Source organism: Argopecten irradians, chromosome 5 (genome assembly GCF_041381155.1).
Source record: "Argopecten irradians isolate NY chromosome 5, Ai_NY, whole genome shotgun sequence".
Lineage (NCBI taxonomy): Eukaryota > Metazoa > Mollusca > Bivalvia > Pectinida > Pectinidae > Argopecten > Argopecten irradians.
In genome coordinates, this window is record NC_091138.1 from 9,900,517 (window position 1) to 9,927,258 (window position 26,742).

The 26,742-nt window shown below is 35.4% G+C and overlaps 1 protein-coding gene across 1 annotated transcript in view; it reads right to left on the reverse strand.

Moving 5' to 3' along the window:
• The window catches only part of LOC138324259 (caskin-2-like), a 172,454-nt gene that overhangs the window by 138,116 nt on the left and 7,596 nt on the right, over window positions 1-26,742 (reverse strand). The window contains exon 2 of the mRNA XM_069269338.1: window positions 3,552-3,600. Within this exon, the coding sequence (XP_069125439.1) occupies window positions 3,552-3,600 (49 nt within the window). The remainder of the gene's footprint in view (window positions 1-3,551; window positions 3,601-26,742) is intronic.

Here is a 26,742-nt window from a genome sequence, read left to right on the forward strand (position 1 = left end):
GAAATTCTTGAAAATAATTCAGTTGACAATTATTACAACTACAGTTCATAACAAATTATCTATTGCAGTGTATTTTCAGCTATAAAGGATAAAATACATAAACATTGATCTTCAATTTATATAGGAAACCAAGTTTCAGGATTAAATTGAAAACTTTTCAAGCCCACATATCTTCCATTCTCCCTAACAATTCTAAAGCAATGAATCTTCTGTTTCATGCATATTGCTAGGTCATGTGACCTGAACGGTATTGATTCCGTAATCCCCTTTTCCATCTCCAGCTCCCCCCTCCTGGCCGCTACCCACACCTTCATGCGTTAGCCCTCTGGTGATCCCGGTTAAAATGGAATAGGACGTATGCGAATCCAATCCATTGACAATGATTGCTCTATTGGGAATGGTTCTTACTAGCAAGTGCAGGCCTTTTATACGCCAGCTTGCCACGTAATCAAATCTGGAGTTAGATAGTTTCAGGATAGATGTAGAATTGGAGCTAGGAACATGGTCATGAGGTGTTACTGCATTGCCTTGACCTCTTTCTTCTATAGAAACCCTTCCTGGAACGTTTATGTGTTGGTAGTGTAAATAGGAACGTGTACGAAGCCGACTCCAATGAATAATCCACCAACAATTGTCATTTCCTCAAGTTAAATGATTCTTCTCTTGCAATTACATGAAAATTGTTAAAATGTTCTACCGAACAAACCAAAAGCCATTTTCAAATCTTAATTTGGAACTTTGAAACACATGTATGACATTACTAGCTAATGGCACGTAATTCAAGCCAAACTGAAACTGAATTTTAACAGTAGCCAGGTATTTTGTAACAAGAGGCCCAAGGGCCTTAACGGTCATCTGACTATCTTGGCAATAGCTTTATAGGAAAACAATTAGATATGGTGTCATGGTAGCCATCTTCAATCTGGGATCAACCAGAGATATAACAACACTTTGACAAGATCATATCAGCCGCATTTCATGTTTCAAGTTTCAGTTAAATTGCACTGGTAGAACTTGAGAAGAAGTTCAAAATGTGTTTTCAAGATGGCATCTGTGGCAGCCATCTTGGATCATCTGTGGCAGCCATCTTGGATTTTGGATTGACATAAAATATAACAACACTTGGTCGGGACCATGTCAGGATCATTTCATGCAGGTTTCAGCTTAATCACACTGGTAGAACTTCAGAAGAAGTTCAAAATTCAAGATTTTGGAATATTTGACTCTCGTGACCTTGAAAGTAGGTCAAGGTCATTCATTTCCACAACTTTGATAGCCCTTTATCTCAGCATGCTACTGACTAAATATGAATACCCTGGACCTTTCGGCTAATTAAAAGGTGTAGTTAAAAGATTTTAGCTTAAATGACCCGTGAACTTGAAAGAAGGTCAAAGTCATTCATTTTTATAACTATGGTAACCCTGCATCCCAGCTTGCCACCAGCAAAATATGAGTACCCTGGATTTTGGGTTAGTTAACAAAAATCGTTCAAAGAATTTAGCCTATTTGACCCCTGTAACCTTGAAAGAACGTTAAGGTCATTAATTTTCACAACTTTGGTAGCCCTTCATCCCATCATGCTACAGGCCAAATATGAGTACCCTGAACCTTTCATTTAGTTAGAAAAAGTCATTCAAAGATTTTAGTCTATTTGACTCCTATGACCTTGAAAGTAGGCCAAGGTAATTCATTTTCACAACTATGGTAGCCATTCATCCCAGCATGCTACAGGCCAAATATGAGTACCCTGGACCTTTCGGTTAGTTAGAAGAAGTCGTTCAAAGATTTTAGCCTATTTGACCTCCGGTGACCTTGACAGTACGTCAAGGTCATTAATTTTCACAACTTTTGTAGCCCTTCATCCCATCATGCTACAGGCCAAATATGAGTACCCTGGACCTTTTGGTTAGTTAGAAGAAGTCGTTCAAAGATTTTAGCCTATTTGACCCCTGTGACCTTAAAAGTAGGTCAAGGTCATTTATTTTCACAACTTAGGTAGTCCTTCATCCCAGCATGCTACAGGCCAAATATGAGTACCCTGGATATTTCGGTTAGTTAGAAGAAGTCTTTCAAAGATTTTAGCCGTTTTGACCCCCGGTGACCTTGACAATAAGTCAAGGTCATTAAGTTTCACAACTTTTGTAGCCCTTCATCCCAGCATGCTACAGGCCAAATATGAGTACCCTGGACCTTTTGGTTAGTTAGAAGAAGTCGTTCAAAGATTTTAGCCTATTTGACCCCTGTGACCTTGAAAGTAGATCAAGGTCATTTATTTTCACAACTTTGGTAGCCCTTCATCCCAGCATGCTACAGGCCAAATATGAGTACCCTGAACCTTTCGGTTAGTTAGAAGAAGTCGTTCAAAGATTTTAGCCTATTTGACCCCTGTGACCTTGAAAGTAGATCAAGGTCATTTATTTTCACAACTTTGGTAGCCTTTCATCCCAGCATGCTACAGGCCAAATATGAGTACCCTGGACTTTTCGGTTAGTTAGAAGAAGTCGTTCAAAGATTTTAGCCTATTTGACCCCAGGTGACCTTGACAGTACGTCAAGGTCATTAATTTTCACAACTTTTATAGCCCTTCATCCCAGCATGCTACAGGCCAAATATGAGTATCCTGGACCTTTTGGTTAGTTAGAAGAAGTCGTTCAAAGATTTTAGTCTATTTGACCCCTGTGACCTTGAAAGTAGGTCAAGGTCATTTATTTTCACAACTTTTATAGCCCTTCATCCAAGTATGCTACAGGCCAAATATGAGTACTTTGGGCCTTACGGTTATTGAGAAGAAGTTGTTTGAATGAAAAGTTTACGCACGGCGCACGGCGCACGGCGGACGACACGGACGGTGCATGATGACTATAGGTCATCCTGACCCTTTGGGTCAGATGACCTAAAAAAAACTCTGCTTTCAAAATTTCCATAGACAAACATAACTGTGAGGGTGAACAAATTTATCTACACTGCATGGTTAATAGTTCAGCAACATTAAAAGATTTCATACTGATCTTGGAGTCTTCAGTGAACAAAATGTCATAAATATAGATAATACATTGTTTCCACTCTCATAGAAAACTCTTTACATGTACACTAGTAAGGTATTGTCTGGTGAACACAGTAATATGGTGGAAAGTACTTTTAGGATGACAGCATATAGCTTGAGGAGTCAAATCCATATTGCTGAAGTCAGCATAGAAAATTTAACACCAGTTATGTGTCCAAAGAGCCACATACAACACATACACTGCCTACAAGTACCTTAGGAATATAATTACAGGAAGAAGTGAAAATATTTTGTCTTGCAATTTAAGGAATAAAAAAAAATTGTTGTAAATTAATACTTTAAATAGCTATTTAATTGAGTTAGGAATACAAAAACATCCTTGTTATAAAAAAATTCTGATTACGAAGAATGATCATAAACCATATCCATTCTTACGTGGATCACATGATCATCTCTATGGTAACAACTTTTATATGGACTACATAACCTGATCTCCATTTTTACTACTATTGGATCATATGACCTAATTTCCATGGTAACAACTTACCCATCACTGTCTTGGAAGTTAATGCCACCTTTCTTAGAACCCAGAAGTTCTGAAAATAAAAAAAAAGGTCATATTATAAATAGTACAAGACCATGTCTTATAGAGGTTATAACGTTGCATCAATGTATTTGTAATCACAGTACATGATACAGTATACAAATCCTCAGTTTGTATCACGGTAACTGAAAAGGTGTAGTTATCTCCCTTGAACAATGTAAGCTTTACACTTAGTAGTAAACAAAATAGTGGACAAGAGAGCAAATATAAACTTGTGACTGCCGTATTGACTATATAACAAAGTTGCATGTTGGAATTATTTCAAATAAAAATCATCTCAATGTAAGTATTGTTTTTAAGAAACAGACAAAATGCTTAGTAAATTGATTCCAACCAGTTTGACAAATAGTATATATGTATTGTGTTGTGACCCCTGATCCACATTTCTTATGTCTAACTTAATGGGGATTGTTTTTACTGTGGAGTATACACTTCACTGAAGGTAATGGTCATGCTTCATTGGATGTGATATACATGTGAATATATATTTTGTATAGTTAATCAGTATTGTGATTAAACAAAATATAATTTGTATACATGGTTAATATTTGTAAAAGTTTAATATGAATTATATTTCTATTTTAGCCATTTACTGTTCAATATAACTGTGTAGTGATAAATCTCACAACTGTCACTAACAACATTGTAAGGTGAGCTAAAAAACAATATGACAACCAAATAATTTCATATCCCAAGGATTTTCAATGATAGCAATTTCTCAATGCTCTGATCATCATGAACAAGGTGTGGCAATGTATAATTCATAGGAACGTACCGCTTTAAAAGAACTTAATGCCAAGGAAGTTTGAATACGGTGTCAGAAGTAAAATTGCTGTACAACCGCCGGAGGGTTTCTCCGAAGAACTTGTCATTACCATCATCTGTATGTAGAACGATGAATAATTTAAAACATGTCATTGCCAATACTGTGTTAAAGGCTAGGACATAATCTCAAAACCAACCTTAATGTTACCATAGTTCCTGCTGATGTTTTAGAAAATTTGATTGCTTCTAGAACATTTTCCAAGGTCATGTGATCATGAACACATGAACGATATTAGAAAGTCTTTTTCTTCTTCTTCTATTTTTGAGAACATTGCTCTGCACGAACCCATACTTAAAATACATTCTGAAATACATGTAGTACTTTACGTTCTGTCAACAACTGTCGCTGATGTTTTAAAGCTGGCCATTAATTTGCTTTTGGATCTGAATTGAATAAATATTGCATGTACACCTTTTAACTGATCACCTCAATCTGTCTGTCCCTCCCAATAACCTCCTCAGTATTACATACGGAGTCTCACTGTCTCATGACTTTTGATCATCTATAATCTGAGGGGACATTACTATAATCTAAGAGGAGATCATCTATAACTAAGGGGAGATAGTTCTATAACTAAAGGGAGATAATCTATAACTATAAGGGAGATCGTCTATAATCTATAAGGGAGATCGTCTATAATCTGAGGGGACATTATCTATATTCTAAGAGGAGATCACCTATAACTATAATAACTATATAGGAGATCATCTATAATCAGAGGGGACATTATCTATATTCTAAGAGGAGATCATCTATAATCAGAGGGGACTATATCTAGATTCTAGGAGATCATCTATTATCAGAGGGGACATTATCTATATTCTAAGAGGAGATCATCTATAATCTGAGGGGATATCATCTATAAATCTAAGGGGAGATCATCTATAATCTGAGGGGACATTATCTATATTCTAAGAGGAGATCATCTATAATCAGAGGGGACATTATCTATATTCTAAGAGGAGATCATCTATAATCTGAGGGGATATTATCTATAATCTAAGGGGAGATCATCTATAATCTGAGGGGAGATCATCTATAATCTGAGGGGAGATTATCTATAATCTGAGGGGAGATCATCTATAATCTGAGGGGAGATATCTATAATCTGAGGGGAGATCATCTATAATCTGAGGGGAGATCATCTATAACATATAATAATTATAAAGGAGATCATCTATAATCAGAGGGGACATTATCTATATTCTAAGAGGAGATCATCTATAATCTGAGGGGATATCATCTATAATCTAAGGGGAGATCATCTATAATCTGAGGGGAGATCATCTATAATCTGAGGGGAGATCATCTATAATCTGAGGGGAGATCATCTATAATCTAAGGGGAGATTATCTATAATCTGAGGGGACATTATCTATAATCTAAGGGGAGATCATCTATAACTATAATAACTATAAATGAGATCATCTATAATCTGAGGGGATATCATCTATAATCTGAGGGGATATCATCTATAATCTAAGGGGAGATCATCTATAATCTGAGGGGAGATCATCTATAATCTGAGGGGATATCATCTATATTCTAAGGGGAGATCATCTATAACTATAATAACTATAAAGGAGATCATCTATAATCTAAGGGGAGATCATCTATAATCTAAGGGGAGATAATCTACAACTATAAGGAAGATCATCTATAACTATATAAGGAGAGATCATCTATAATCTAAGGGGATATCATCTATAACTATAATAACTATAAAGGAGATCATCTAGAATCTGAGGGGAGATCATCTATAATCTGAGGGGATATCATCTATAACTATAAGGGAGATCATCTATAATCTGAGGGGACATTATCTATAATCTGAGGAGATATCATCTATAACTATAAGGGAGATCATCTATAATCTGAGGGGACATTATCTATAATCTGAGGGGATATCATCTATAACTATAATAACTATAAAGGAGATCATCTATAATCTGAGGGGAGATCATCTATAATCTAAGGGGAGATAATCTATAATCTGAGGGGACAATATCTATAATCTGAGGGGAGATCACCTATAACTATAATAACTATAAGGGAGATCATCTATAATCTGAGGGGACATTATCTATAATCTGAGGGAATATCATCTATAACTATAATAACTATAAGGAAGATCTATAATCTGAGGGGACATTATCTATAATCTGAGGGGATATCATCTATAACTATAAGGGAGATCACCTATAATCTGAGGGGACATTATCTATAATCTGAGGGGAGATTATCTATAGTCTGAGGGGAGATCATCTATAACTATAAGGGAGATCACCTATAATCTGAGGGGACATTATCTATAATCTGAGGGGACATTATCTATAATCTGAGGGGAGATCATCTATAACTATAATAACTATAAAGGAGATCATCTATAATCTGAGGGGAGATCATCTATAACTAAGGGGAGATAATCTATAACTAAGGGGAGATCATATATAACTATAAGGGGAGATCATATATAACTATAAGGGAGATAATCTATAATCTGAGGGGAGATGATCTATAATCTAAGGGGAGATCATCTATAACTATAAGGAAGATCATCTATAACTAAGGGGAGATGATCTATAACTATAAGGGTGATAATCTATAAATTAAGGGGAGTTAATCTGTAACTATGGGGATGTCATCTATAATCTGAGGGGATATCATCTATAATCTGAGGGAAAATAATCAATAACTTTAAGGAAGATCATCTATAATCTCAGGGAGATAACCTATATCTTAAAGGGAGATCATCTATAATCTAAGGGGAGATAATCAATAACTTTAAGGGAGATCATCTATAATCTAAGGGGAGATCATCTATAACTATAAGGGAAATCATCTATAATGTAAGGGGAGATCATCTATAACTATAAGGGTGATAATCTATAATCTAAAAGGAGATATTCTTAATGTGACAAATAGACTAATAATAATTAAGGCTGTGTTGGCAAGGATAAGACACCAAAAATATCATCCTCTGGCTCAGGAATTCACTTCGTTAGGGTGCATGACGTTTTGTCTCCTAACAGATTTACATACAAGATCTTCAATGGATCTTTGTGTCCATCCTAAAACAATCTATATATATGTTGCATAAGCAAAAGCAAGAATTTAATCTACTCATTACCTGCCCTACTTATAACTAACTTTTTATTGGACAACAGGAAATGTTCCTTTGAGATATTTCATAAACACAGGCAGAAAACATTTTAAATATCAATGTGAGTAACAGTAATAATTAATGAACTTCAACTATCAAAATCCAACATGGCTGCTTTTCAGACTTGCTGTTTCCCAATTGTTCACAAAATGAAATACGGACCCACATATAACATCCTGAGAAATAAGAATTTTTGGCTATATATTACATGAGTACATTATATTAAGAAACTCAATTACTGCATAATTGCTCTAGCTTAAAGAATAGAGAGTAAAACGAAGATGTGAATAAAACTGTTTTTCATGTGTGTGTCTAATGCCTCTATCTTTCATTCATAGTCATAGTTGATACCATCAATAGTATATCCTAGACAATTCATTAAACAAAAAGAAACTATGAAAGGCTGATAGGTTCAAGTTACCATGGAACAGTTATATTACACAACAACCACCAATATGTAGTATGTACATGTACACTTGCAGGTTTTTACTCTGTTCAAAGAACTACCACATCGTTATAGCCTTCAGACGGTTTGGGCGTAAAGAAGTGTTTTAAAGAGCTGCTGGAATTCTCTTTATCTTCGGTATGAGCTATAACCTGGGTATAATTAGGGAGGAGGCTAATTACCCAGCCATCCACACAACACTTGTATAGCTTCACATGTCTGCAAAGACAAAAACATTCATGTGAAATATGTGGGTATTTTAAGCGGAAAGCTTAAAAATAAACTCATAATACCACATTGCTCTTTCTATAAATATATACATACATATTTTCATTCCCATCAGCAAGTTTTATACTTTTATATTTCTGGATTTATTCTCCATGTTCATCATGCATTGAAACACATAATTCAGGAAAACCAAAGGCTCATAACCTTCCCCACATACTGACGGATAACTATATATATATATCTACTGCCGAATAAACTTGCGCTCCATTAATACCAAATAATGCTTTATCCCTCAATCTGATCGTGTGAATTTGTTATATATCTGAAGGAACTTTTTCCAACTTGACCCAGAACTTTAAACTTTCCGGTGAATGAAACATTATTAAATCTTGCTAAAATGTGACGTTACATTCACCTGAATGACATCATTTTTACGATATCGAAAATCTTGTCTGGCTGTGGCGTCTTTTTCATGGCTCATAGCAAAGGTATGTATTGTAAAGTAAATCTTTGGTGTTTTTGAGTATTTTTATATTGTTTAGTAATATTACATACTGAATAGAATTATTGGTACTGTTTATGAATGCGCTTATATATATTTCCCATGGTAGTAAAAAGGAGTACACTCCCATTCGGTTTAGTGAATGAATCTTTTCCTCCACATCAAAGAAGCGTCTTGCTTCCAGCAAAACTAAGTAAATAACTAGCAATTTAGCTTTTGTTTTGAATGTAATGGTTGCAGGATAAATAGAATACACAGTTAGTATCTTAAAATACAATTTTTATTTTGGTGCTTGACATGGAAAGCCGAGATGACTCGGCAAAGCCTCCTCATCTTGCCTTTCCTAAGTCTCGCACCAAAATAAACCTTGTATTGTAAGATACTAACCATGTACATGTATTCTCTATTTATATTTTCAATGATCATGATTAATTATCACCTAATATAATCACAACATCTACCACATCTCTTCAAATTGACCTTATAAATAGAATGAATACAGGCATAGAACATGCATGTTTTCTCAAATAAGACTTGAGTAATCAGTGCCTCCTCTATAATCAACTTATTGCTTAACAAAGAAAACATTAGGCATCAGAGGTTATTATTTAAAGGGCAAATATACAAGGGTTGATTTCTACCTAGGAGGTATGGTACATATAAACTGGTATAAACAATGGCAGACTTGGGTGGGCTAATTATCAGGTAGGATAGAGGCTAAGTATCACAAGGGGAAATTCATATCGACTCCTTAACATATGTGTCACATCTTATGACTTCTTTAAACAGTAGATGTTATATATGCCAGAAATTGCATAGTAAGTAATGCTCATTGGGATTCTGGAAGCTTGTAAGGTATCTAGAAGAAGCATATCTCCATCACTACATTATATGGTCAAGAAAAATCCAGATTCAACCCAGTATTTTAACAATGTTTAAAACATGCAATGAACATGTTCTAGCTTTCAAATAGCGAGATCGAGGAAAGGCTTATTAACCAGTCATAGGGTTATTACTAGACATGGTCTTATTACTAGACATAGGCTTATTATCAGACATGGGCTTATTACTGGGCTTATTACCAGACATACATGGGTATATATTACCTTGCAAGGGCTTATACCAGACATGGACTTATTACCAGACATATAGGCTTATTGCCAGATATGAGTTAATTACCAGACATGAGCTTATTAATTACCAGACATGGGCTTATAGTCAGACATGAGCTTATTACCAGACATAGGCTTATTACCAAAAATGGGCTTATTGTCATACATAAGCTTATTACCAGACATGGGCTTATTACCAAATATGGGCTTATTACCAAACATGGGCTTATACCAGACAAGCTTAATTAGATTATTACCAAATGTAATTTTCAGATACAGGTTTATATGAGACATATACTGATGGGCCAATTATCAGACTTCGTGTCAGTAAAACTCAGCATGGACTCACAGAGTTATATACATACAAGTGTTTGATCAATTGGGAACAGAACCATTTCCTTATAATTATAGGTCAAGAGATTGCACAACCTGTAAACCTTTGTGTGTAGAAGATCGAGATAAACTACTAAGATAGATAGTCATTATGATGACAAGTGTGGCTTAGTTAAAGTGTAGCTGTATTATACAGATCACCCGCTGGTCTGGGGTAGACAGTGTGATCTAATCATTATATACAAACTTTCCCTGTTAACAATAACTGACCCTGACATGTATGATGTAACCACTAATGGAGTTGTCTCATACTGGGTCAACCACCAGGTATATCAAATCTGTTGTATCACTGTCCAGATCTGAGGTGATAGCAGTGTGAGATCAACAAATTTTTACAAATCACCACTATCATCTGTGGTGTAACAACAAATACAAAACGTACACAAAAATCAAATGACTCATTTGGTTTATTCTGGTGAATCTACCTACTTACAAATGTCTTTACAAATGGCTTATAATTTGTTTTTGACAATGTAATTTAATCTAAAATACATAGTTGCACTATCTTAAACCTATATGTCAAACATAAGGTGACAACAAATATTGTACACGTACAGGAAAACATGATAAAGTGTAAAATTTCCACAGTACACAAAATCAACATAACTATCACTTACAAAAAATACTGCATTCATGACACTATGAACAAAAATAATAATCTATGAATACACCGCCCATTCCCCTAGATATCAGTTTAAGATTTCTTCATATCTTTGTTATAATTAATATAAGATGGCACCTTTAAACTAAGAATGATTAGAACATCGCCTAGAATGGAGATATCCTAATTAACGTTCCACAACACGAGTGTGATGTCACTGGCCTAATTAAGATGCGAAGGAATCTTAGACATACGCCCTTATTCCTACAAATTGTAGACAGATGCTAGATTCATCTGCGTAACTTTAGCCCATAGAGTGTCATTTGGGGGATAACATTGTGGGTCTTGCCAAATTATCAACATAAATATGTTAAATATATATATATGAACATGTTTAATATTTGATAAAAGAAGTAAAAATTATGGCACGATGTCCTTGTCATGAACCCAGTTCATTAGATAGCTAATTATTAACTGATAGCTTTAAATGTCTAATCATCAAGGGCATGTTTTGGTTAAAGTTGAATTTTAATCAACTTCTTTAAATTCTTAAAAAAATCTCTACTTATATGCAATAGGGTTATAACCCCGGCAGCCAATCTAGGGACCCCATATCTGTATATATGGAACCTTAGGGACCAATATAGGTGATCCAATGTGATCCCATAACGTGTGATTTCATACACACCGCTCTTTTTACGCCACTTCAGAAGGAATCTGACAGATCAATTATTGATGATATCCATCATCTGTTATTTTATTACCAGAACTAATGTATACATATCTACTGGGAGTTAGGATACCAGCTAAACAAACCTTACTCCTATTTACAGAACAATTCTCTCTTAAGTGATATAAAATCTATGGACAATACATTTTTCAATGTATCTATCAAACTTCATCTAAATACTGTTATACTAAATTGCAATATGCATTAATGCAGAACTTTCTTATTTAAGTTTTAGAGATCTGGTATATATGTAATTATAAAACATTAACTTTTCTTTTAAAACAGGTATCTTATCGCCACTAGATCTCGTGATTATTTAATTGGTATTTGACATGCATATGACATATACACACACAAATATGACCTGATTCTTTCCTATCGTTAAAACGACGACGATCGGGCGCCAAGAAGCCTATTCAACAGATCATGGAAATGAACGAAAATAATTTTTTCCGAGATTAATGGTTCGGGGAGATGGCATGATTCAACTGTGTGTGTGACTCACCCTTAAACAGGAGAAAAAAACCCACATTAAATCTTCATCAACATTATAAAAGGGTTGAAAAGTAACGGGAGAAAAAGTGTCAGTGTTTTTGTTTTGGATATACATCATCAGTACACTACCTTATCAAGGCTTTATCTGCCACCATAGGAGGGACAACACAACGCTCATAGCTATAACCGATGAGGAAACTGCTTATTTTCTATGAATAATTTATTGGATTGTTCTAATAAGCTAAGAATGTTGCGTCTTTATAAGCATACAAAGACCAGGGAGCTATAGTACAAATGCACTTAAGTGTCAATCAAATTCTCAAACATAAATGTGCAAACAATTTATCTTTATTATAAACAGAAGTAAAAACGCAAACTGCTGAGGAGACGGCACTTGAAATTGAACAAAATATAAATGTATTCCTTTTCCAGGCATGCACTCAAGTCACGAAAGATATTCGTACTTATAGATGTGTTAGGAACGGTAACAGATCTTAAAGACCTCCATGGCTTGTGTTATTAGGAGGCCATCTATCATTAGCTCTGTTCTTTGATGGAGGAGAAAAACAACACAAATAGATCATTACAAAAACTACAGCTGGGATGGGTATTAATCTTTGGTTAATACTGGAGCTACATACGCCCCACTTACTGTGCTTTACTGTAGAAATCTACCAAGGTATCTTTTACCACTAAATACAGACTCACTAGCAGATGGGGAAATGATTGGGTTGGAGCTAAGACCAGGGAGCTATAGTACAAATGCACTTAAGTGTCAATCAAATTCTCAAACATAAATGTGCAAACAATTTATCTTTATTATAAACAGAAGTAAAAACGCAAACTGCTGAGGAGACGGCACTTGAAATTGAACAAAATATAAATGTATTCCTTTTCCAGGCATGCACTCAAGTCACGAAAGATATTCGTACTTATAGATGTGTTAGGAACGGTAACAGATCTTAAAGACCTCCATGGCTTGTGTTATTAGGAGGCCATCTATCATTAGCTCTGTTCTTTGATGGAGGAGAAAAACAACACAAATAGATCATTACAAAAACTGACAGCTGGGATGGGTATTAATCTTTGGTTAATACTGGAGCTACATACGCCCCACTTACTGTGCTTTACTGTAGAAATCTACCAAGGTATCTTTTACCACTAAATACAGACTCACTAGCAGATGGGGAAATGATTGGGTAGTTAAAAAGTACCATGGTTTATCTTAGGCACATATTAGACACAGCCCAAGTCAATTAATTTTTAATTAACTTCAAAGCTGGAAACAGTTTTGCCATAAACACCTTTCATATATGTTGCCTGAAGATATGGCAAGTATTTTTGGACTAGAATGTCCTTTTTATTGCTGAGGTAGATAACAAATAGGTGTAGTTACATGCTTTAAATGTCATTTTGTTGGACTTATGTGAACTAGTATGTAGTTTCCGACAGCAAGCTTGCAATAATACATTTCATGATCAATTTAGCAATAATTTTTGACAGCAATGAGAATGATAAATGTTTTGTATTTGATTCCACTCTAAGAAATAAACCTTATTAATCGTCGTGTGTTTATATTATGTGCCTAATTAACAGAAAAAATAACAATAGAATTATTTATTTCACCTTTGGTGCATGCGCAATCATTACTTCATTCCATATAGGATATAGTGCTACGGATTTTTTTCGGGATGTAATTAATTATTTTTCATATTTTTAACTTGAAGTTAAAATTAGAAGCTCAAACTTTTCAATGATGGTAATGGTGTAAAGTAAGTAACTTTTGTAACTGAAGAAAGATACTAAATCGTCTGCTCCTGTTTTTGAAAGTGAAAAAATACCATTTGTCAGCGGTGGAGTATATTTAAAGAATGACTTTTTTCTTTTACTTTGACTCCTTTTAAATTTGATTCAAACTGTATGAAATGTGTTATGATTTAAGTGTTGAGAAATGAACCAGTCTGTGCTAACGTATTTGAAATTTTTCAGAATTAACTACTGTAGATATGGAAAGCTAGTACTACATGACGTCGTCTTATTAATATATTGAAATAGCCAGCTCTGGTTGCTTTGATTAAGTTTAAAGATGCTATTAGCAGTGTATGGTTAAAATTTAAACTTAGTACCATGGATATCTTTATAGCAATACTCCTTATCAAGAACTATAATTTCAAGTTAACTTCTCTCCCCCTATAAATATTCGGTGGTAGAGGCTTAAGTAGGATGCACTGGTATTAAGTTTAGGTCGTAATTAAAACAAATTTTAAATGTTTGAGAGCCTTGGTAGGATGCACTAGTTACACACACCATCTCCTGGCCATGCATGCTATCATTTACAACATGCAGTCATGACTCACTCAAACACAACTACCACTTCACTTCACATTTTTTAAAGTTAAAATGCTATAATAATTTTTTCTATCTTGAATCCTGACAATGCAACATACAAAATGCGTTTTTGTATGCGCAAGCAGTGTTTAATTGATTCTAGTGCAAGAACACTATTAAATTCATCCTTGAGCAGGCAACTGCTTCAAGTTCAGGCTTTTTAAGGAATCTATAATCTAAAGTATTAAGAGTATTCAAACCACAAAACCAAGAAACAGGTAAATATAGAAAAAAAACCACAATGCTGCATCTCTATTTGTTTTTTACAGATTAATGATATATCCCTAAAAGAATTTCATAGGAATTGGATGAATTTTCAGTTGTGAACATCGTACAATACAATATGCCAAAAGCCTTGAGATTTAAAATCTATATGGTGTACCATGGCGTACCATTAATGATACAAGTCCATCCACAATTCTTCAAAACTTGTCATTGTCAGGTTCTATCCTCATTACCATGTCCTAGGAGAGTTCAACTAGAGAAACTGAGCTCCCATCGAACTGGATAACCTCCGGAGTTTTGACTGACAGGAACACTACTATCGTACTCTTTAACCCTTTAGAGTTTGAACTGATTCCCTGCTGTATCCCGGCCATTTCTTGTGAGCAGTAAAAGGACAAAGCAATCCTATATCAATAGTTTCCTTATTATAACAATAATTGTATCATTACTTTGTCACTTCTATTCCAAGTCATGATTTCCTTGTCAGCTAGCACTTAATGAATACTAAGCACTGTAATTCACTCCGTTCTCAGTATAAAGGTCATTTTCACACAAAATATTCCTCACAAATTTCATTTGGTATTTTTGGAGAAAAAGATGTGAAAAATAACAATATTTTACCTATAACTTAAACATTAACTACAATAGGCACTAAAGGAAGAATTATCTAGCTTGTTACTATATATATAGCTACCATAATACAAAATTTAATTGTATCAAATTCATATAAAAAAGTGATATTTTAATGACCGTTAAACTAATATTAAGCATTGATACAGATATTGTATATATATATTTATACTCTAAATGAATTTGACAATTCTGTTAACAAACTAAGAAACTATCTTTTTTTCCAATCAAGTTCAAATATTCAATCGAAACTTCAGAAGCAAATTGATTTTTATCATAGCAAGCGACATTAAGATCAACACAAAAGCTAAAATTTCTTAATTTGATTCCTCTACTGTTAAATTTAAGTTGCGAGTTAATTGAAAGCTGTAAAATCGCTGTCGCCAGCAGCACTTGAGTCTATTCTATGTCTGCATGCTGTAGTATAACTAAAACACATCCACACATTTATCAAATCGTGCTATATCTATTTCCCAAGCCTCTAAACCCATGATAATTCCTTCCGCCAGGAAGACATATATGGTAATCGTCTTTAAGTGTTTTCGGCATTAGATCCATGTTACAGTATTCACAGCCTATATATTTATCACCCATTGAAACTTATTTATTGTTAACAGACACACATTTGTAAGATTGCATAGTCCAAAATGGAGAACTTCCATAAAATATGTATAAAACGAGGAATTTATCCTTAGCTTGCTGAAAACTGAATTCAATGGAATTTGGAGGTAAATATGTATAAATAAAAGAATTAGCGTTAGTTAAATTACCCTGTATAACATACCACACACATTCTACAGAGAAACTACGGTACAGTAGGATACCCTGTAAAACATATACCACACACATTCTACAGGGAAACTACGGTACAGTAGGATACCCTGTATAACATACCAAACACATTCTACAGAGAAACTACGGTACAGTAGGATATAGGATACCCTACAGTAGGATATAGGATACCCTATTTAACATACCACACACATTCTACAGAGAAACTATGGTACAGTAGGATACCCTGTATAACATACCACACACATTCTACAGAGAAACTACGGTACAGTAGGATACCCTGTATAACATACCACACACATTCTACAGAGAAACTACGGTACAGTAGGATACCCTGTATAACATACCACACACATTCTACAGAGAAACTACGGTACAGTAGGATACCCTGTATAACATACCACACACATTCTACAGAGAAACTATGGTACAGTAGGATACCCTGTATAACATACTACACACATTCTACAGAGAAACTACGGTACAGTAGGATACCCTGTATAACATACCACACACATTCTACAGAGAAACTACGGTACAGTAGGATACCCTGTATAACATACCACACACATTCTACAGAAAACTACGGTACAGTAGGATATAGGATACCCTGTATAACATACCACACACATTCTACAGAGAAACTACGGTACAGTAGGATACCCTGTATAACATACCACACACATTCTACAGAGAAACTATGGTACAGTAGGATACCCTGTATAACATACTACACACATTCTACAGAGAAACTACGGTACAGTAGGATACCCTGTATAACATACCACACACATTCTACAGAGAAACTACGGTACAGTAGGATACCCTGTATAACATACCACACACATTCTACAGGAAAACTACGGTACAGTAGGATATAGGATACCCTGTATAACATACCACACACATTCTACAGAGAAACTAGGGTACAGTTGGATACCCTGTATAACATACCACACACATTCTACAGAGAAACTACGGTACAGTAGGATACCCTGTATAACATACCACACACATTCTACAGAGAAACTACGGTACAGTAGGATACCCTGTATAACATACCACACACATTCTACAGAGAAACTACGGTACAGTAGGATACCCTGTATAACATACCACACACATTCTACAGAGAAATTAGGGTACAGTAGGATACCCTGTATAACATACCACACCCATTCTACAGAGAAACTACGGTACAGTAGGATATAGGATACCCTACAGTAGGATATAGGATACCCTATTTAACATACCACACACATTCTACAGAGAAACTACGGTACAGTAGGATACCCTGTATAACATACCACACACATTCTACAGAGAAACTTTGGTACAGTAGGATACCCTGTATAACATACCACACACATTCTACAGAGAAACTACGGTACAGTAGGATATAGGATACCCTGTATAACATATCACACACATTCTACAGAGAAACTACGGTACAGTAGGATACCCTGTATAACATACCACACTAGTGTTTCCCACAGCCCCGATTAGCATGGCGCCGCGCCGTGCCCTTTTTACCTGACGCCATGCCCCTTTGACCTAACGCCGTGCCCTGTTTGTCCCCAGTACACTTCTACTAAATTACCAAATACCAGGTAGTGGCTTGATAATTCAGTAAACAAAAGAAGTGTGACCATTCCCTGACCCCCTGACCAACACCCCAGTGGCTATTTCCACCTTGGCTTGTGGTGTCACTTTCAGGTCTGTGTATTACGTAAGCTGAAATCAAGCAGCCGATCGGCAGCCTAGAAAACAATCAGCTGGCCTTTCAATAAGTTTTATGACTTCAGCTAGTGAGCTCTACTTCAAAAACAAATACTGCTTACAGCTGTAAATGATTTACTCACGTTTTTAATGTTTAATAGGCCTATCTATATCGGATGGATGTCACAAGATTTGCAATCGTAATGGCCGCCATTTTGGGTGTATTGTAATAGTAGATCCGGAGGTATTGAATTTCAGGATTTTACTAATATTCACATTTTTAAAAATGAAAACGGTATTATTTTTTTAGAATTTCGGTGTGAATTTATATTTAGAAAAGATATCTTAATAATAATAAAATTATTAATAGCAAAGTAATTAAAATAAATCAAATTAAAAAGAAATCAGCTTTTTTCTCTATCAGATTAAATTGAAATATTTTGCATACTACTCCAACACTTATCTGTATTTTCTTAATTTAGTGCTTGTAAATGTAGAACATTATTTTAATTAATTGTCCATTATTATGAAGCATGTTATCTTATTCAAATCAATACAGTATTTTTAATATTTAAATAAAGATATATATTAAAATAAAGAAATACATTTTGAATTTTCCCATTCTTTTAATTAATATAAATGAAATTTAGATCTTTCTTGTGAATCAATTATAGTCATGATCATATGATCTGCATATTACAATTTTCAAAATCATTTTTTTCACTCAGAATAATTAAATAGATGTCCTGATATTACTTAGCAACTCAGAGAGTTTAAAGCTTTTAAATGATATTAAGTTGAACCAGAATTAAATAAACAACAAGACAGTTTTAAAGATTTCCCCATATATTGGAAGTTGTCGATATAACCTTTGTGCCCCTCTGATGGTTATTTATCGCGGTCAAGGTGCCCTTTTCAAAACCCAGCACCATGCCCTTTTTTTTCCTGTGGGAAACACTACACACACATTCTACAGAGAAACTACGGTACAGTAGGATACCCTTTATAACATACCACACACATTCTACAGAGAAACTACGGTACAGTAGGATACCCTTTATAACATACCACACACATTCTACAGAGAAACTACGGTACAGTAGGATACCCTATTTAACATACCACACACATTCTACAGAGAAACTACGGTACAGTAGGATACCCTGTATAACATACCACACACATTCTACAGAGAAATTAGGGTACAGTAGGATACCCTGTATAACATACCACACACATTCCTTACATTAAGATTACACTTCCAATTAAGAGATTATAGTTTTGATTATCTTCTCCTAAAAAGAATTCTCCTACATACATAATATATACGACATTTTGTCACACGACTAAACCATGACAATTACAACATCAAAGGTGACCTTATATCCTGATGGCGACATACGCTATGTTAATTGCACAACACCTCTTTTAATTGTTTTCTTTCTAATTAGTTCAGTAAACGTTATCAAGTTTAGTTCATATATATACAAACCAATGTTCAGTTTTCCAAACATTTATAATTACAATTTAATACATTGTTACTTTTGTTTAACAGCTGATACAATTGACACGGTTTTGATAAATATGTGAATATTTCCATTGTTTAAGTCATTATACACATATACATATAAACCATGCATATGATAATTCTTCATATAAATTAAGGCCACTTTAATTAAACCTAGCTGACACTAGTATGTCCAGGAGTTTACTAGGGCACTGGAATATTGAATGATTGCATGGGCTGACTCAGTTCTATTCTTATTCAATTTCAAATCAATTCAATTTTTCTAAATGATAGAATTATCTCCCTTGAATTCTTGCTTTATGTTTTGGTCAAGACATCTCTTCTTGGATAAATTTTAATGACTTTAACCTGTTTCTTCTTCAGAGTGGTAGTGACTTATTATACTAGCTCCATTTATTTAAAACTCATGATGACAAACAGAACCTGATACAATTATGTCAATCAGCAGACAGAACCTAAAGATACTCAACCCAAAGTTCGTAAGCCAAGAGATAAAACCAAAAGTTTTGTATTATATATACCCATCCAAGACACAAAATATATTTGTCAATTTAAGCATCAAAATCTTATTCTTTAACACATTTACTTTATAACTCATTTTTTTCATTTTCCTTTATATAAAAATAAATCACAATTACCAGTATAAATTTTCTCCACCTATTCCTAGAATTCTATATCCACCTATTCCTAGAAGAATTCTATATCCATTTCAGTCCAGAAGTCTAGACTTCCTGCTAAATCAGTAACAATTTGTTTGCAAAATATTTCTGGCAAGATTATTCCACTTCACGGATAGATAATGTAGTTACTGATAAATACCACGCTGAAGTGTGCCACATTATAACATCCAATCATCATTGACCGATCGCCAGGTGAAATATAGCCACGCCTCGTGCTCACAAACGCACGTGTTTCTATTCAATGTCGGAGCAAACATCGTAGCACACACAATACAAAATACAAAGTCACGTGCGGTTTGATTGACAGCTGGCGATCCGTCAATTTGGCATTACATCAGATTTGTGTACACTTTATTACAGGTATTAAGAATTATAGTGTAGGTATTTCTAAAAATTAATACCACAAGGAAATTTAAAACCATGCATATATGCTGATCGATATATAAATTTTTATACATCAAAATTAAATGAGAGTGATTCTCTTTGATTCGAGCGGCAAACAGGTATCATATAAATATAATGTGCATTAATGCTCTATAACTATATATGCTCTAGGATTTCGTGTATTTTGTACATGTGTGAGGAAGTAGCTATACTCTAGAAATTCAGGTCTCTTTTAATTTTGTCAAGTATATTTTATAACAGCAGGGCCATTTCGGACCGGCCAGGTTTTAGGATCGAGCCAAGGTGGAGAAAAATCTGGAGTACCTAGATGGCTCCAATTTACATTGTGAGGAACACATTGATACACACAGAAAGCTGTGTTTATATGTAATATGCTGGGGCCAACATTATACAGTTACACCAAAAGGCAGACGTAGATGTATTTTTGCAAAAAAACATTAACATTACAGCATCAATTAGATGCACATGCGAGAGGAGAAAGGAATAAGTACCGCATGGTGATGATAGATACTACAACCTGTTTACTGGGTACAATCAAAATAGCAGCCAGTCGGTAACGAAATTGCACAAGTGTACGTACAGTCACTGAGTGATTGTTTGGTTTTTTGTTGTACAATCTTTCCAGCCAGTCATTAAAGAACATGCTAGATTCACAGAGAAAAATGTACAATCAACCAGTACAGTAACTCATGAGCAATAGTGAATTACACTAACTTTTAATCATGATCATTGTATAATGTCATTAAAAGTTTTATTCTTGAATGTTATATAGATACTGATCATGAGAGAACATCTTAAATCGTGATCAATGGCTTCAGACCATGAGATGGACTTCTGATCTTACTATCAAAATCTAATTTACAACTCAAATAAATTACTTCAAAGTCTTAGCTTGCATTAAACTAGCTCCCACCTCTTGGTAGAGGAGGTTGACATTTACCCACGATTTTTACCATTGCAACAATATTGCTATCTGGAAAAACACTATTGTAAATTAGTTTACTTATCTCAAACTAAAATTGCAATAGCATTGCATTATTAATTATTCTCATGTATTCTGTTAATAAATTCTAGTCAATGAAATTGGCTGTCCTACCGTACATATACATTGTAACCAGAACTTAACAGGTATGCTGTACATATACATTGTAACCAGAACTTAACAGGTATACCGTACATATACATTGTAACCAGAACTTAACAGGTATATGTATACATTGTAACCAGAACTTAACAGGTATATGTATACATTGTAACCAGAACTTAACAGGTATACTGTACATATACATTGTAACCAGAACTTAACAGGATACAGTAAATTATACATTGTAACCAGAACTTAACAGTATACTTGTATACATTGTAACCAGAACTTAACAGGTATACCGTACATATACATTGTAACCAGAACTTAACAGGTATACCGTACATATACATTGTAACCAGAACTTAACAGGATACCGTACATATACATTGTAACCAGAACTTAACAGGAATACTATACATATACATATATTGTAACCAGAACTTAACAGGTATACCGTACATATACATTGTAACCAGAACTTAACAGGATATAGTATACATTGTAACCAGAACTTAACAGGTATATGTATACATTGTAACCAGAACTTAACAGTATATGTATACATTGTAACCAAACTTAACAGGTATATGTTACATTGTAACCACAACTTAACAGGTATATGTTACATTGTAACCACAACTTAACAGGTATATGTATACATTGTAACCACAACTTAACAGGTATATGTATACATTGTAACCAGAACTTAACAGGTATATGTATACATTGTAACCAGAACTTAACAGGTATACCGTACATATACATTGTAACCAGAACTTAACAGGTATATGTATACATTGTAACCAGAACTTAACAGGTATATGTATACATTGTAACAAGAACTTAACAGGTATACCGTACATATACATTGTAACCAGAACTTAACAAGTACATGTATACATTGTAACCACAACTTAACAGGTATATGTATACATTGTAACCAGAACTTAACAGGTATATGTATACATTGTAACCAGAACTTAACAGGTATATGTATACATTGTAACCAGAACTTAACAGGTATACCGTACATATACATTGTAACCAGAACTTAACAGGTATATGTATACATTGTAACCAGAACTTAACAGGTATACCGTACATATACATTGTAACCAGAACTTAACAGGTATACCGTACATATACATTGTAACCAGAACTTAACAGGTATATGTATACATTGTAACCAGAACTTAACAGGTATATGTACATATACATTGTAACCAGAACTTAACAGGTATATATGTATACATTGTAACCAGAACTTAACAGGTATACCGTACATATACATTGTAACCAGAACTTAACAGGTATATGTATACATTGTAACCAGAACTTAACAGGTATATGTATACATTGTAACCAGAACTTAACAGGTATACCGTACATATACATTGTAACCAGAACTTAACAGGTATATGTATACATTGTAACCAGAACTTAACAGGATACACATTGTAACCATTGTTGACAGTACTTGGTGATCTGAGGGCCTCTCCAGGTAGATATTGTCTCCTTTACAGGTATCTCGTTGTAGATCTTGGACTACACACCTGGAGGTCATCAGACAAGTTAGCACACCTGGACACATTGAATATATAGGTCAATGTCTAAAAATAGCTAGATCTACAGGTTGTAAGTCCTAACATGGAAAACATATACATACTAAATAAAGTGGGTAAAATATGTCAATGGATTTGTATTTTGGTCTTCAATATAAGCTAGCATATCTCAGCAATACCATGCATATGAACATGAAGCATCTAAGATCGTCTCAATACCTTCATTTATAGTCATTTTACTGATATCTAAATCAGAAGCTTAATTATAAGTGTGATGGTTTAACGATGAAGGTGGTAATTTGGCAGTCTTTTGGTGATGGCAATATGGTCCTACAATGATCATGAGGACAGCTAGCAGTCTTTGTATTGTGAAGGTATGAGCAGTAGGTTGATCCTTACAGTGCACATGAGGGCTGCATACCTATGTAGTCTTAATAGTATGTAGCAATGGTCCTACAGTAAAGGCATCAGTCTTATTATGAGGGCAAGGACTTACATACAGTAAGGGTGATAGCCCTACAACGATGATTCAGATGTAGTAACATGACAGGGTGCATGGTCATATGGCGATGGCAGAGATTCAGAGGCAATTATAACAGTTCTATCTGCAAATGCATGTCCTAAAGTACATGAAGGTGGCGGTCCTGTTGTGAAGACAATGGTCCTACAGTGAAGGCAGCAGTCTTAATGTAATGGCAACACTTTGGACCTTCAGTGATGGTGGCTGCATGTGACAGCTGTACATGTCCTATAGCAAGTGTGACAGCTGTACATGTCCTATAGCGAGTGTTACAGCTGTACATGTCCTATAGCGAGTGTTACAGCTGTACATGTCCTATAGCAAGTGTGACAGCTGTACATTTCCTATAGCGAGTGTTACAGTGTACATGTCCTATAGCAAGTGTTACAGTGTACATGTCCTATAGCGAGTGTTACAGTGTAAATGTCCTATAGCAAGTGTTACAGCTGTAACATGTCCTATAGCAAGTGTTACAGCTGTAATGTCCTACAGCGAGTTACAGCTGTACATGTCCTATAGCGAGTGTTACAGTGTACATGTCCTATAGCAAGTGTTACAGTGTACATGTCCTATAGCAAGTGTGACAGCTGTACATGTCCTATAGCGAGTGTTACAGTGTACATGTCCTATAGCGAGTGTTACAGTGTACATGTCCTATAGCGAGTGTTACAGTGTAAATGTCCTATAGCGAGTGTACAGTGTATATGTCCTATAGCAGTGTGACAGCTGTACATGTCCTATAGCAAGTGTTACAGCTGTACATGTCCTATAGCGAGTGTTACAGTGTACATGTCCTATAGCGAGTGTTACAGTGTACATGTCCTATAGCGAGTGTTACAGTGTACATGTCCTATAGCGAGTGTTACAGTGTACATGTCCTATAGCAAGTGTGACAGCTGTACATGTCCTATAGCGAGTGTTACAGTGTACATGTCCTATAGCAAGTGTTACAGTGTACATGTCCTATAGCAAGTGTGACAGCTGTACGTGTCCTATAGCGAGTGTGACAGTGTACATGTCCTATAGCGAGTGTGACAGCTGTACATGTCCTATAGCAAGTGTTACAGTGTACATGTCCTATAGCAAGTGTGACAGCTGTACATGTCCTATAGCAAGTGTGACAGCTGTACATGTCCTATAGCAAGTGTGACAGCTGTACATGTCCTATAGCGAGTGTTACAGTGTACATGTCCTATAGCGAGTGTTACAGTGTACATGTCCTATAGCAAGTGTTACAGTGTACATGTCCTATAGCGAGTGTTACAGTGTACATGTCCTATAGCGAGTGTTACAGTGTACATGTCCTATAGCGAGTGTTACAGTGTACATGTCCTATAGCGAGTGTTACAGTGTACATGTCCTATAGCGAGTGTTACAGTGTACATGTCCTATAGCGAGTGTTACAGTGTACATGTCCTATAGCAAGTGTTACAGCTGTACATGTCCTATAGCGAGTGTTACAGCTGTACATGTCCTATAGCAAGTGTGACAGCTGTACATGTCCTATAGCGAGTGTTACAGTGTACATGTCCTATAGCAAGTGTGACAGTGTACATGTCCTATAGCGAGTGTTACAGTGTAAATGTCCTATAGCGAGTGTTACAGTGTAAATGTCCTATAGCGAGTGTTACAGTGTAAATGTCCTATAGCGAGTGTTACAGTGTAAATGTCCTATAGCGAGTGTTACAGTGTACATGTCCTATAGCGAGTGTTACAGTGTACATGTCCTATAGCGAGTGTTACAGTGTACATGTCCTATAGCGAGTGTTACAGTGTACATGTCCTATAGCGAGTGTTACAGTGTACATGTCCTATAGCAAGTGTTACAGTGTACATGTCCTATAGCGAGTGTTACAGTGTACATGTCCTATAGCGAGTGTTACAGTGTACATGTCCTATAGCGAGTGTTACAGTGTACATGTCCTATAGCGAGTGTTACAGTGTACATGTCCTATAGCGAGTGTTACAGTGTACATGTCCTAATAGCAGTGTTACAGTGTACATGTCCTATAGCGAGTGTTACAGTGTACATGTCCTATAGCAAGTGTTACAGTGTACATGTCCTATAGCAAGTGTTACAGTGTACATGTCCTATAGCAAGTGTTACAGTGTACATGTCCTATAGCAAGTGTGACAGCTGTACATGTCCTATAGCAAGTGTGACAGTGTACATGTCCTATAGCAAGTGTTACAGTGTACATGTCCTATAGCAAGTGTGACAGCTGTACATGTCCTATAGCGAGTGTTACAGTGTACATGTCCTATAGCGAGTGTTACAGTGTACATGTCCTATAGCAAGTGTGACAGTGTACATGTCCTATAGCAAGTGTTACAGTGTACATGTCCTATAGCAAGTGTTACAGTGTACATGTCCTATAGCAAGTGTTACAGTGTACATGTCCTATAGCAAGTGTTACAGTGTACATGTCCTATAGCAGTGTTACAGTGTACATGTCCTATAGCGAGTGTTACAGTGTACATGTCCTATAGCGAGTGTTACAGTGTACATGTCCTATAGCAAGTGTTACAGTGTACATGTCCTATAGCAAGTGTTACAGTGTACATGTCCTATAGCAAGTGTTACAGTGTACATGTCCTAAGATGTTACAGTGTCATTCCTTAGCAAGTGTTACAGTGTACATGTCCTATAGCGAGTGTTACAGTGTACATGTCCTATAGCGAGTGTTACAGTGTACATGTCCTATAGCAGTGTTACAGTGTACATGTCCTATAGCAAGTGTTACAGTGTACATGTCCTATAGCAAGTGTTACAGTGTACATGTCCTATAGCAAGTGTTACAGTGTACATGTCCTATAGCAAGTGTTACAGTGTACATGTCCATATGTCCTCCTTAGAGTGTTACAGTGTACATGTCCTATAGCGAGTGTTACAGTGTACATGTCCTATAGCGAGTGTTACAGTGTACATGTCCTATAGCAAGTGTTACAGTGTACATGTCCTATAGCAAGTGTTACAGTGTACATGTCCTATAGCAGTGTACAGTGTACATGTCTATAGCGAGTGTTACAGTGTACATGTCCTATAGCAAGTGTTACAGTGTACATGTCCTATAGCGAGTGTTACAGTGTACATGTCCTATAG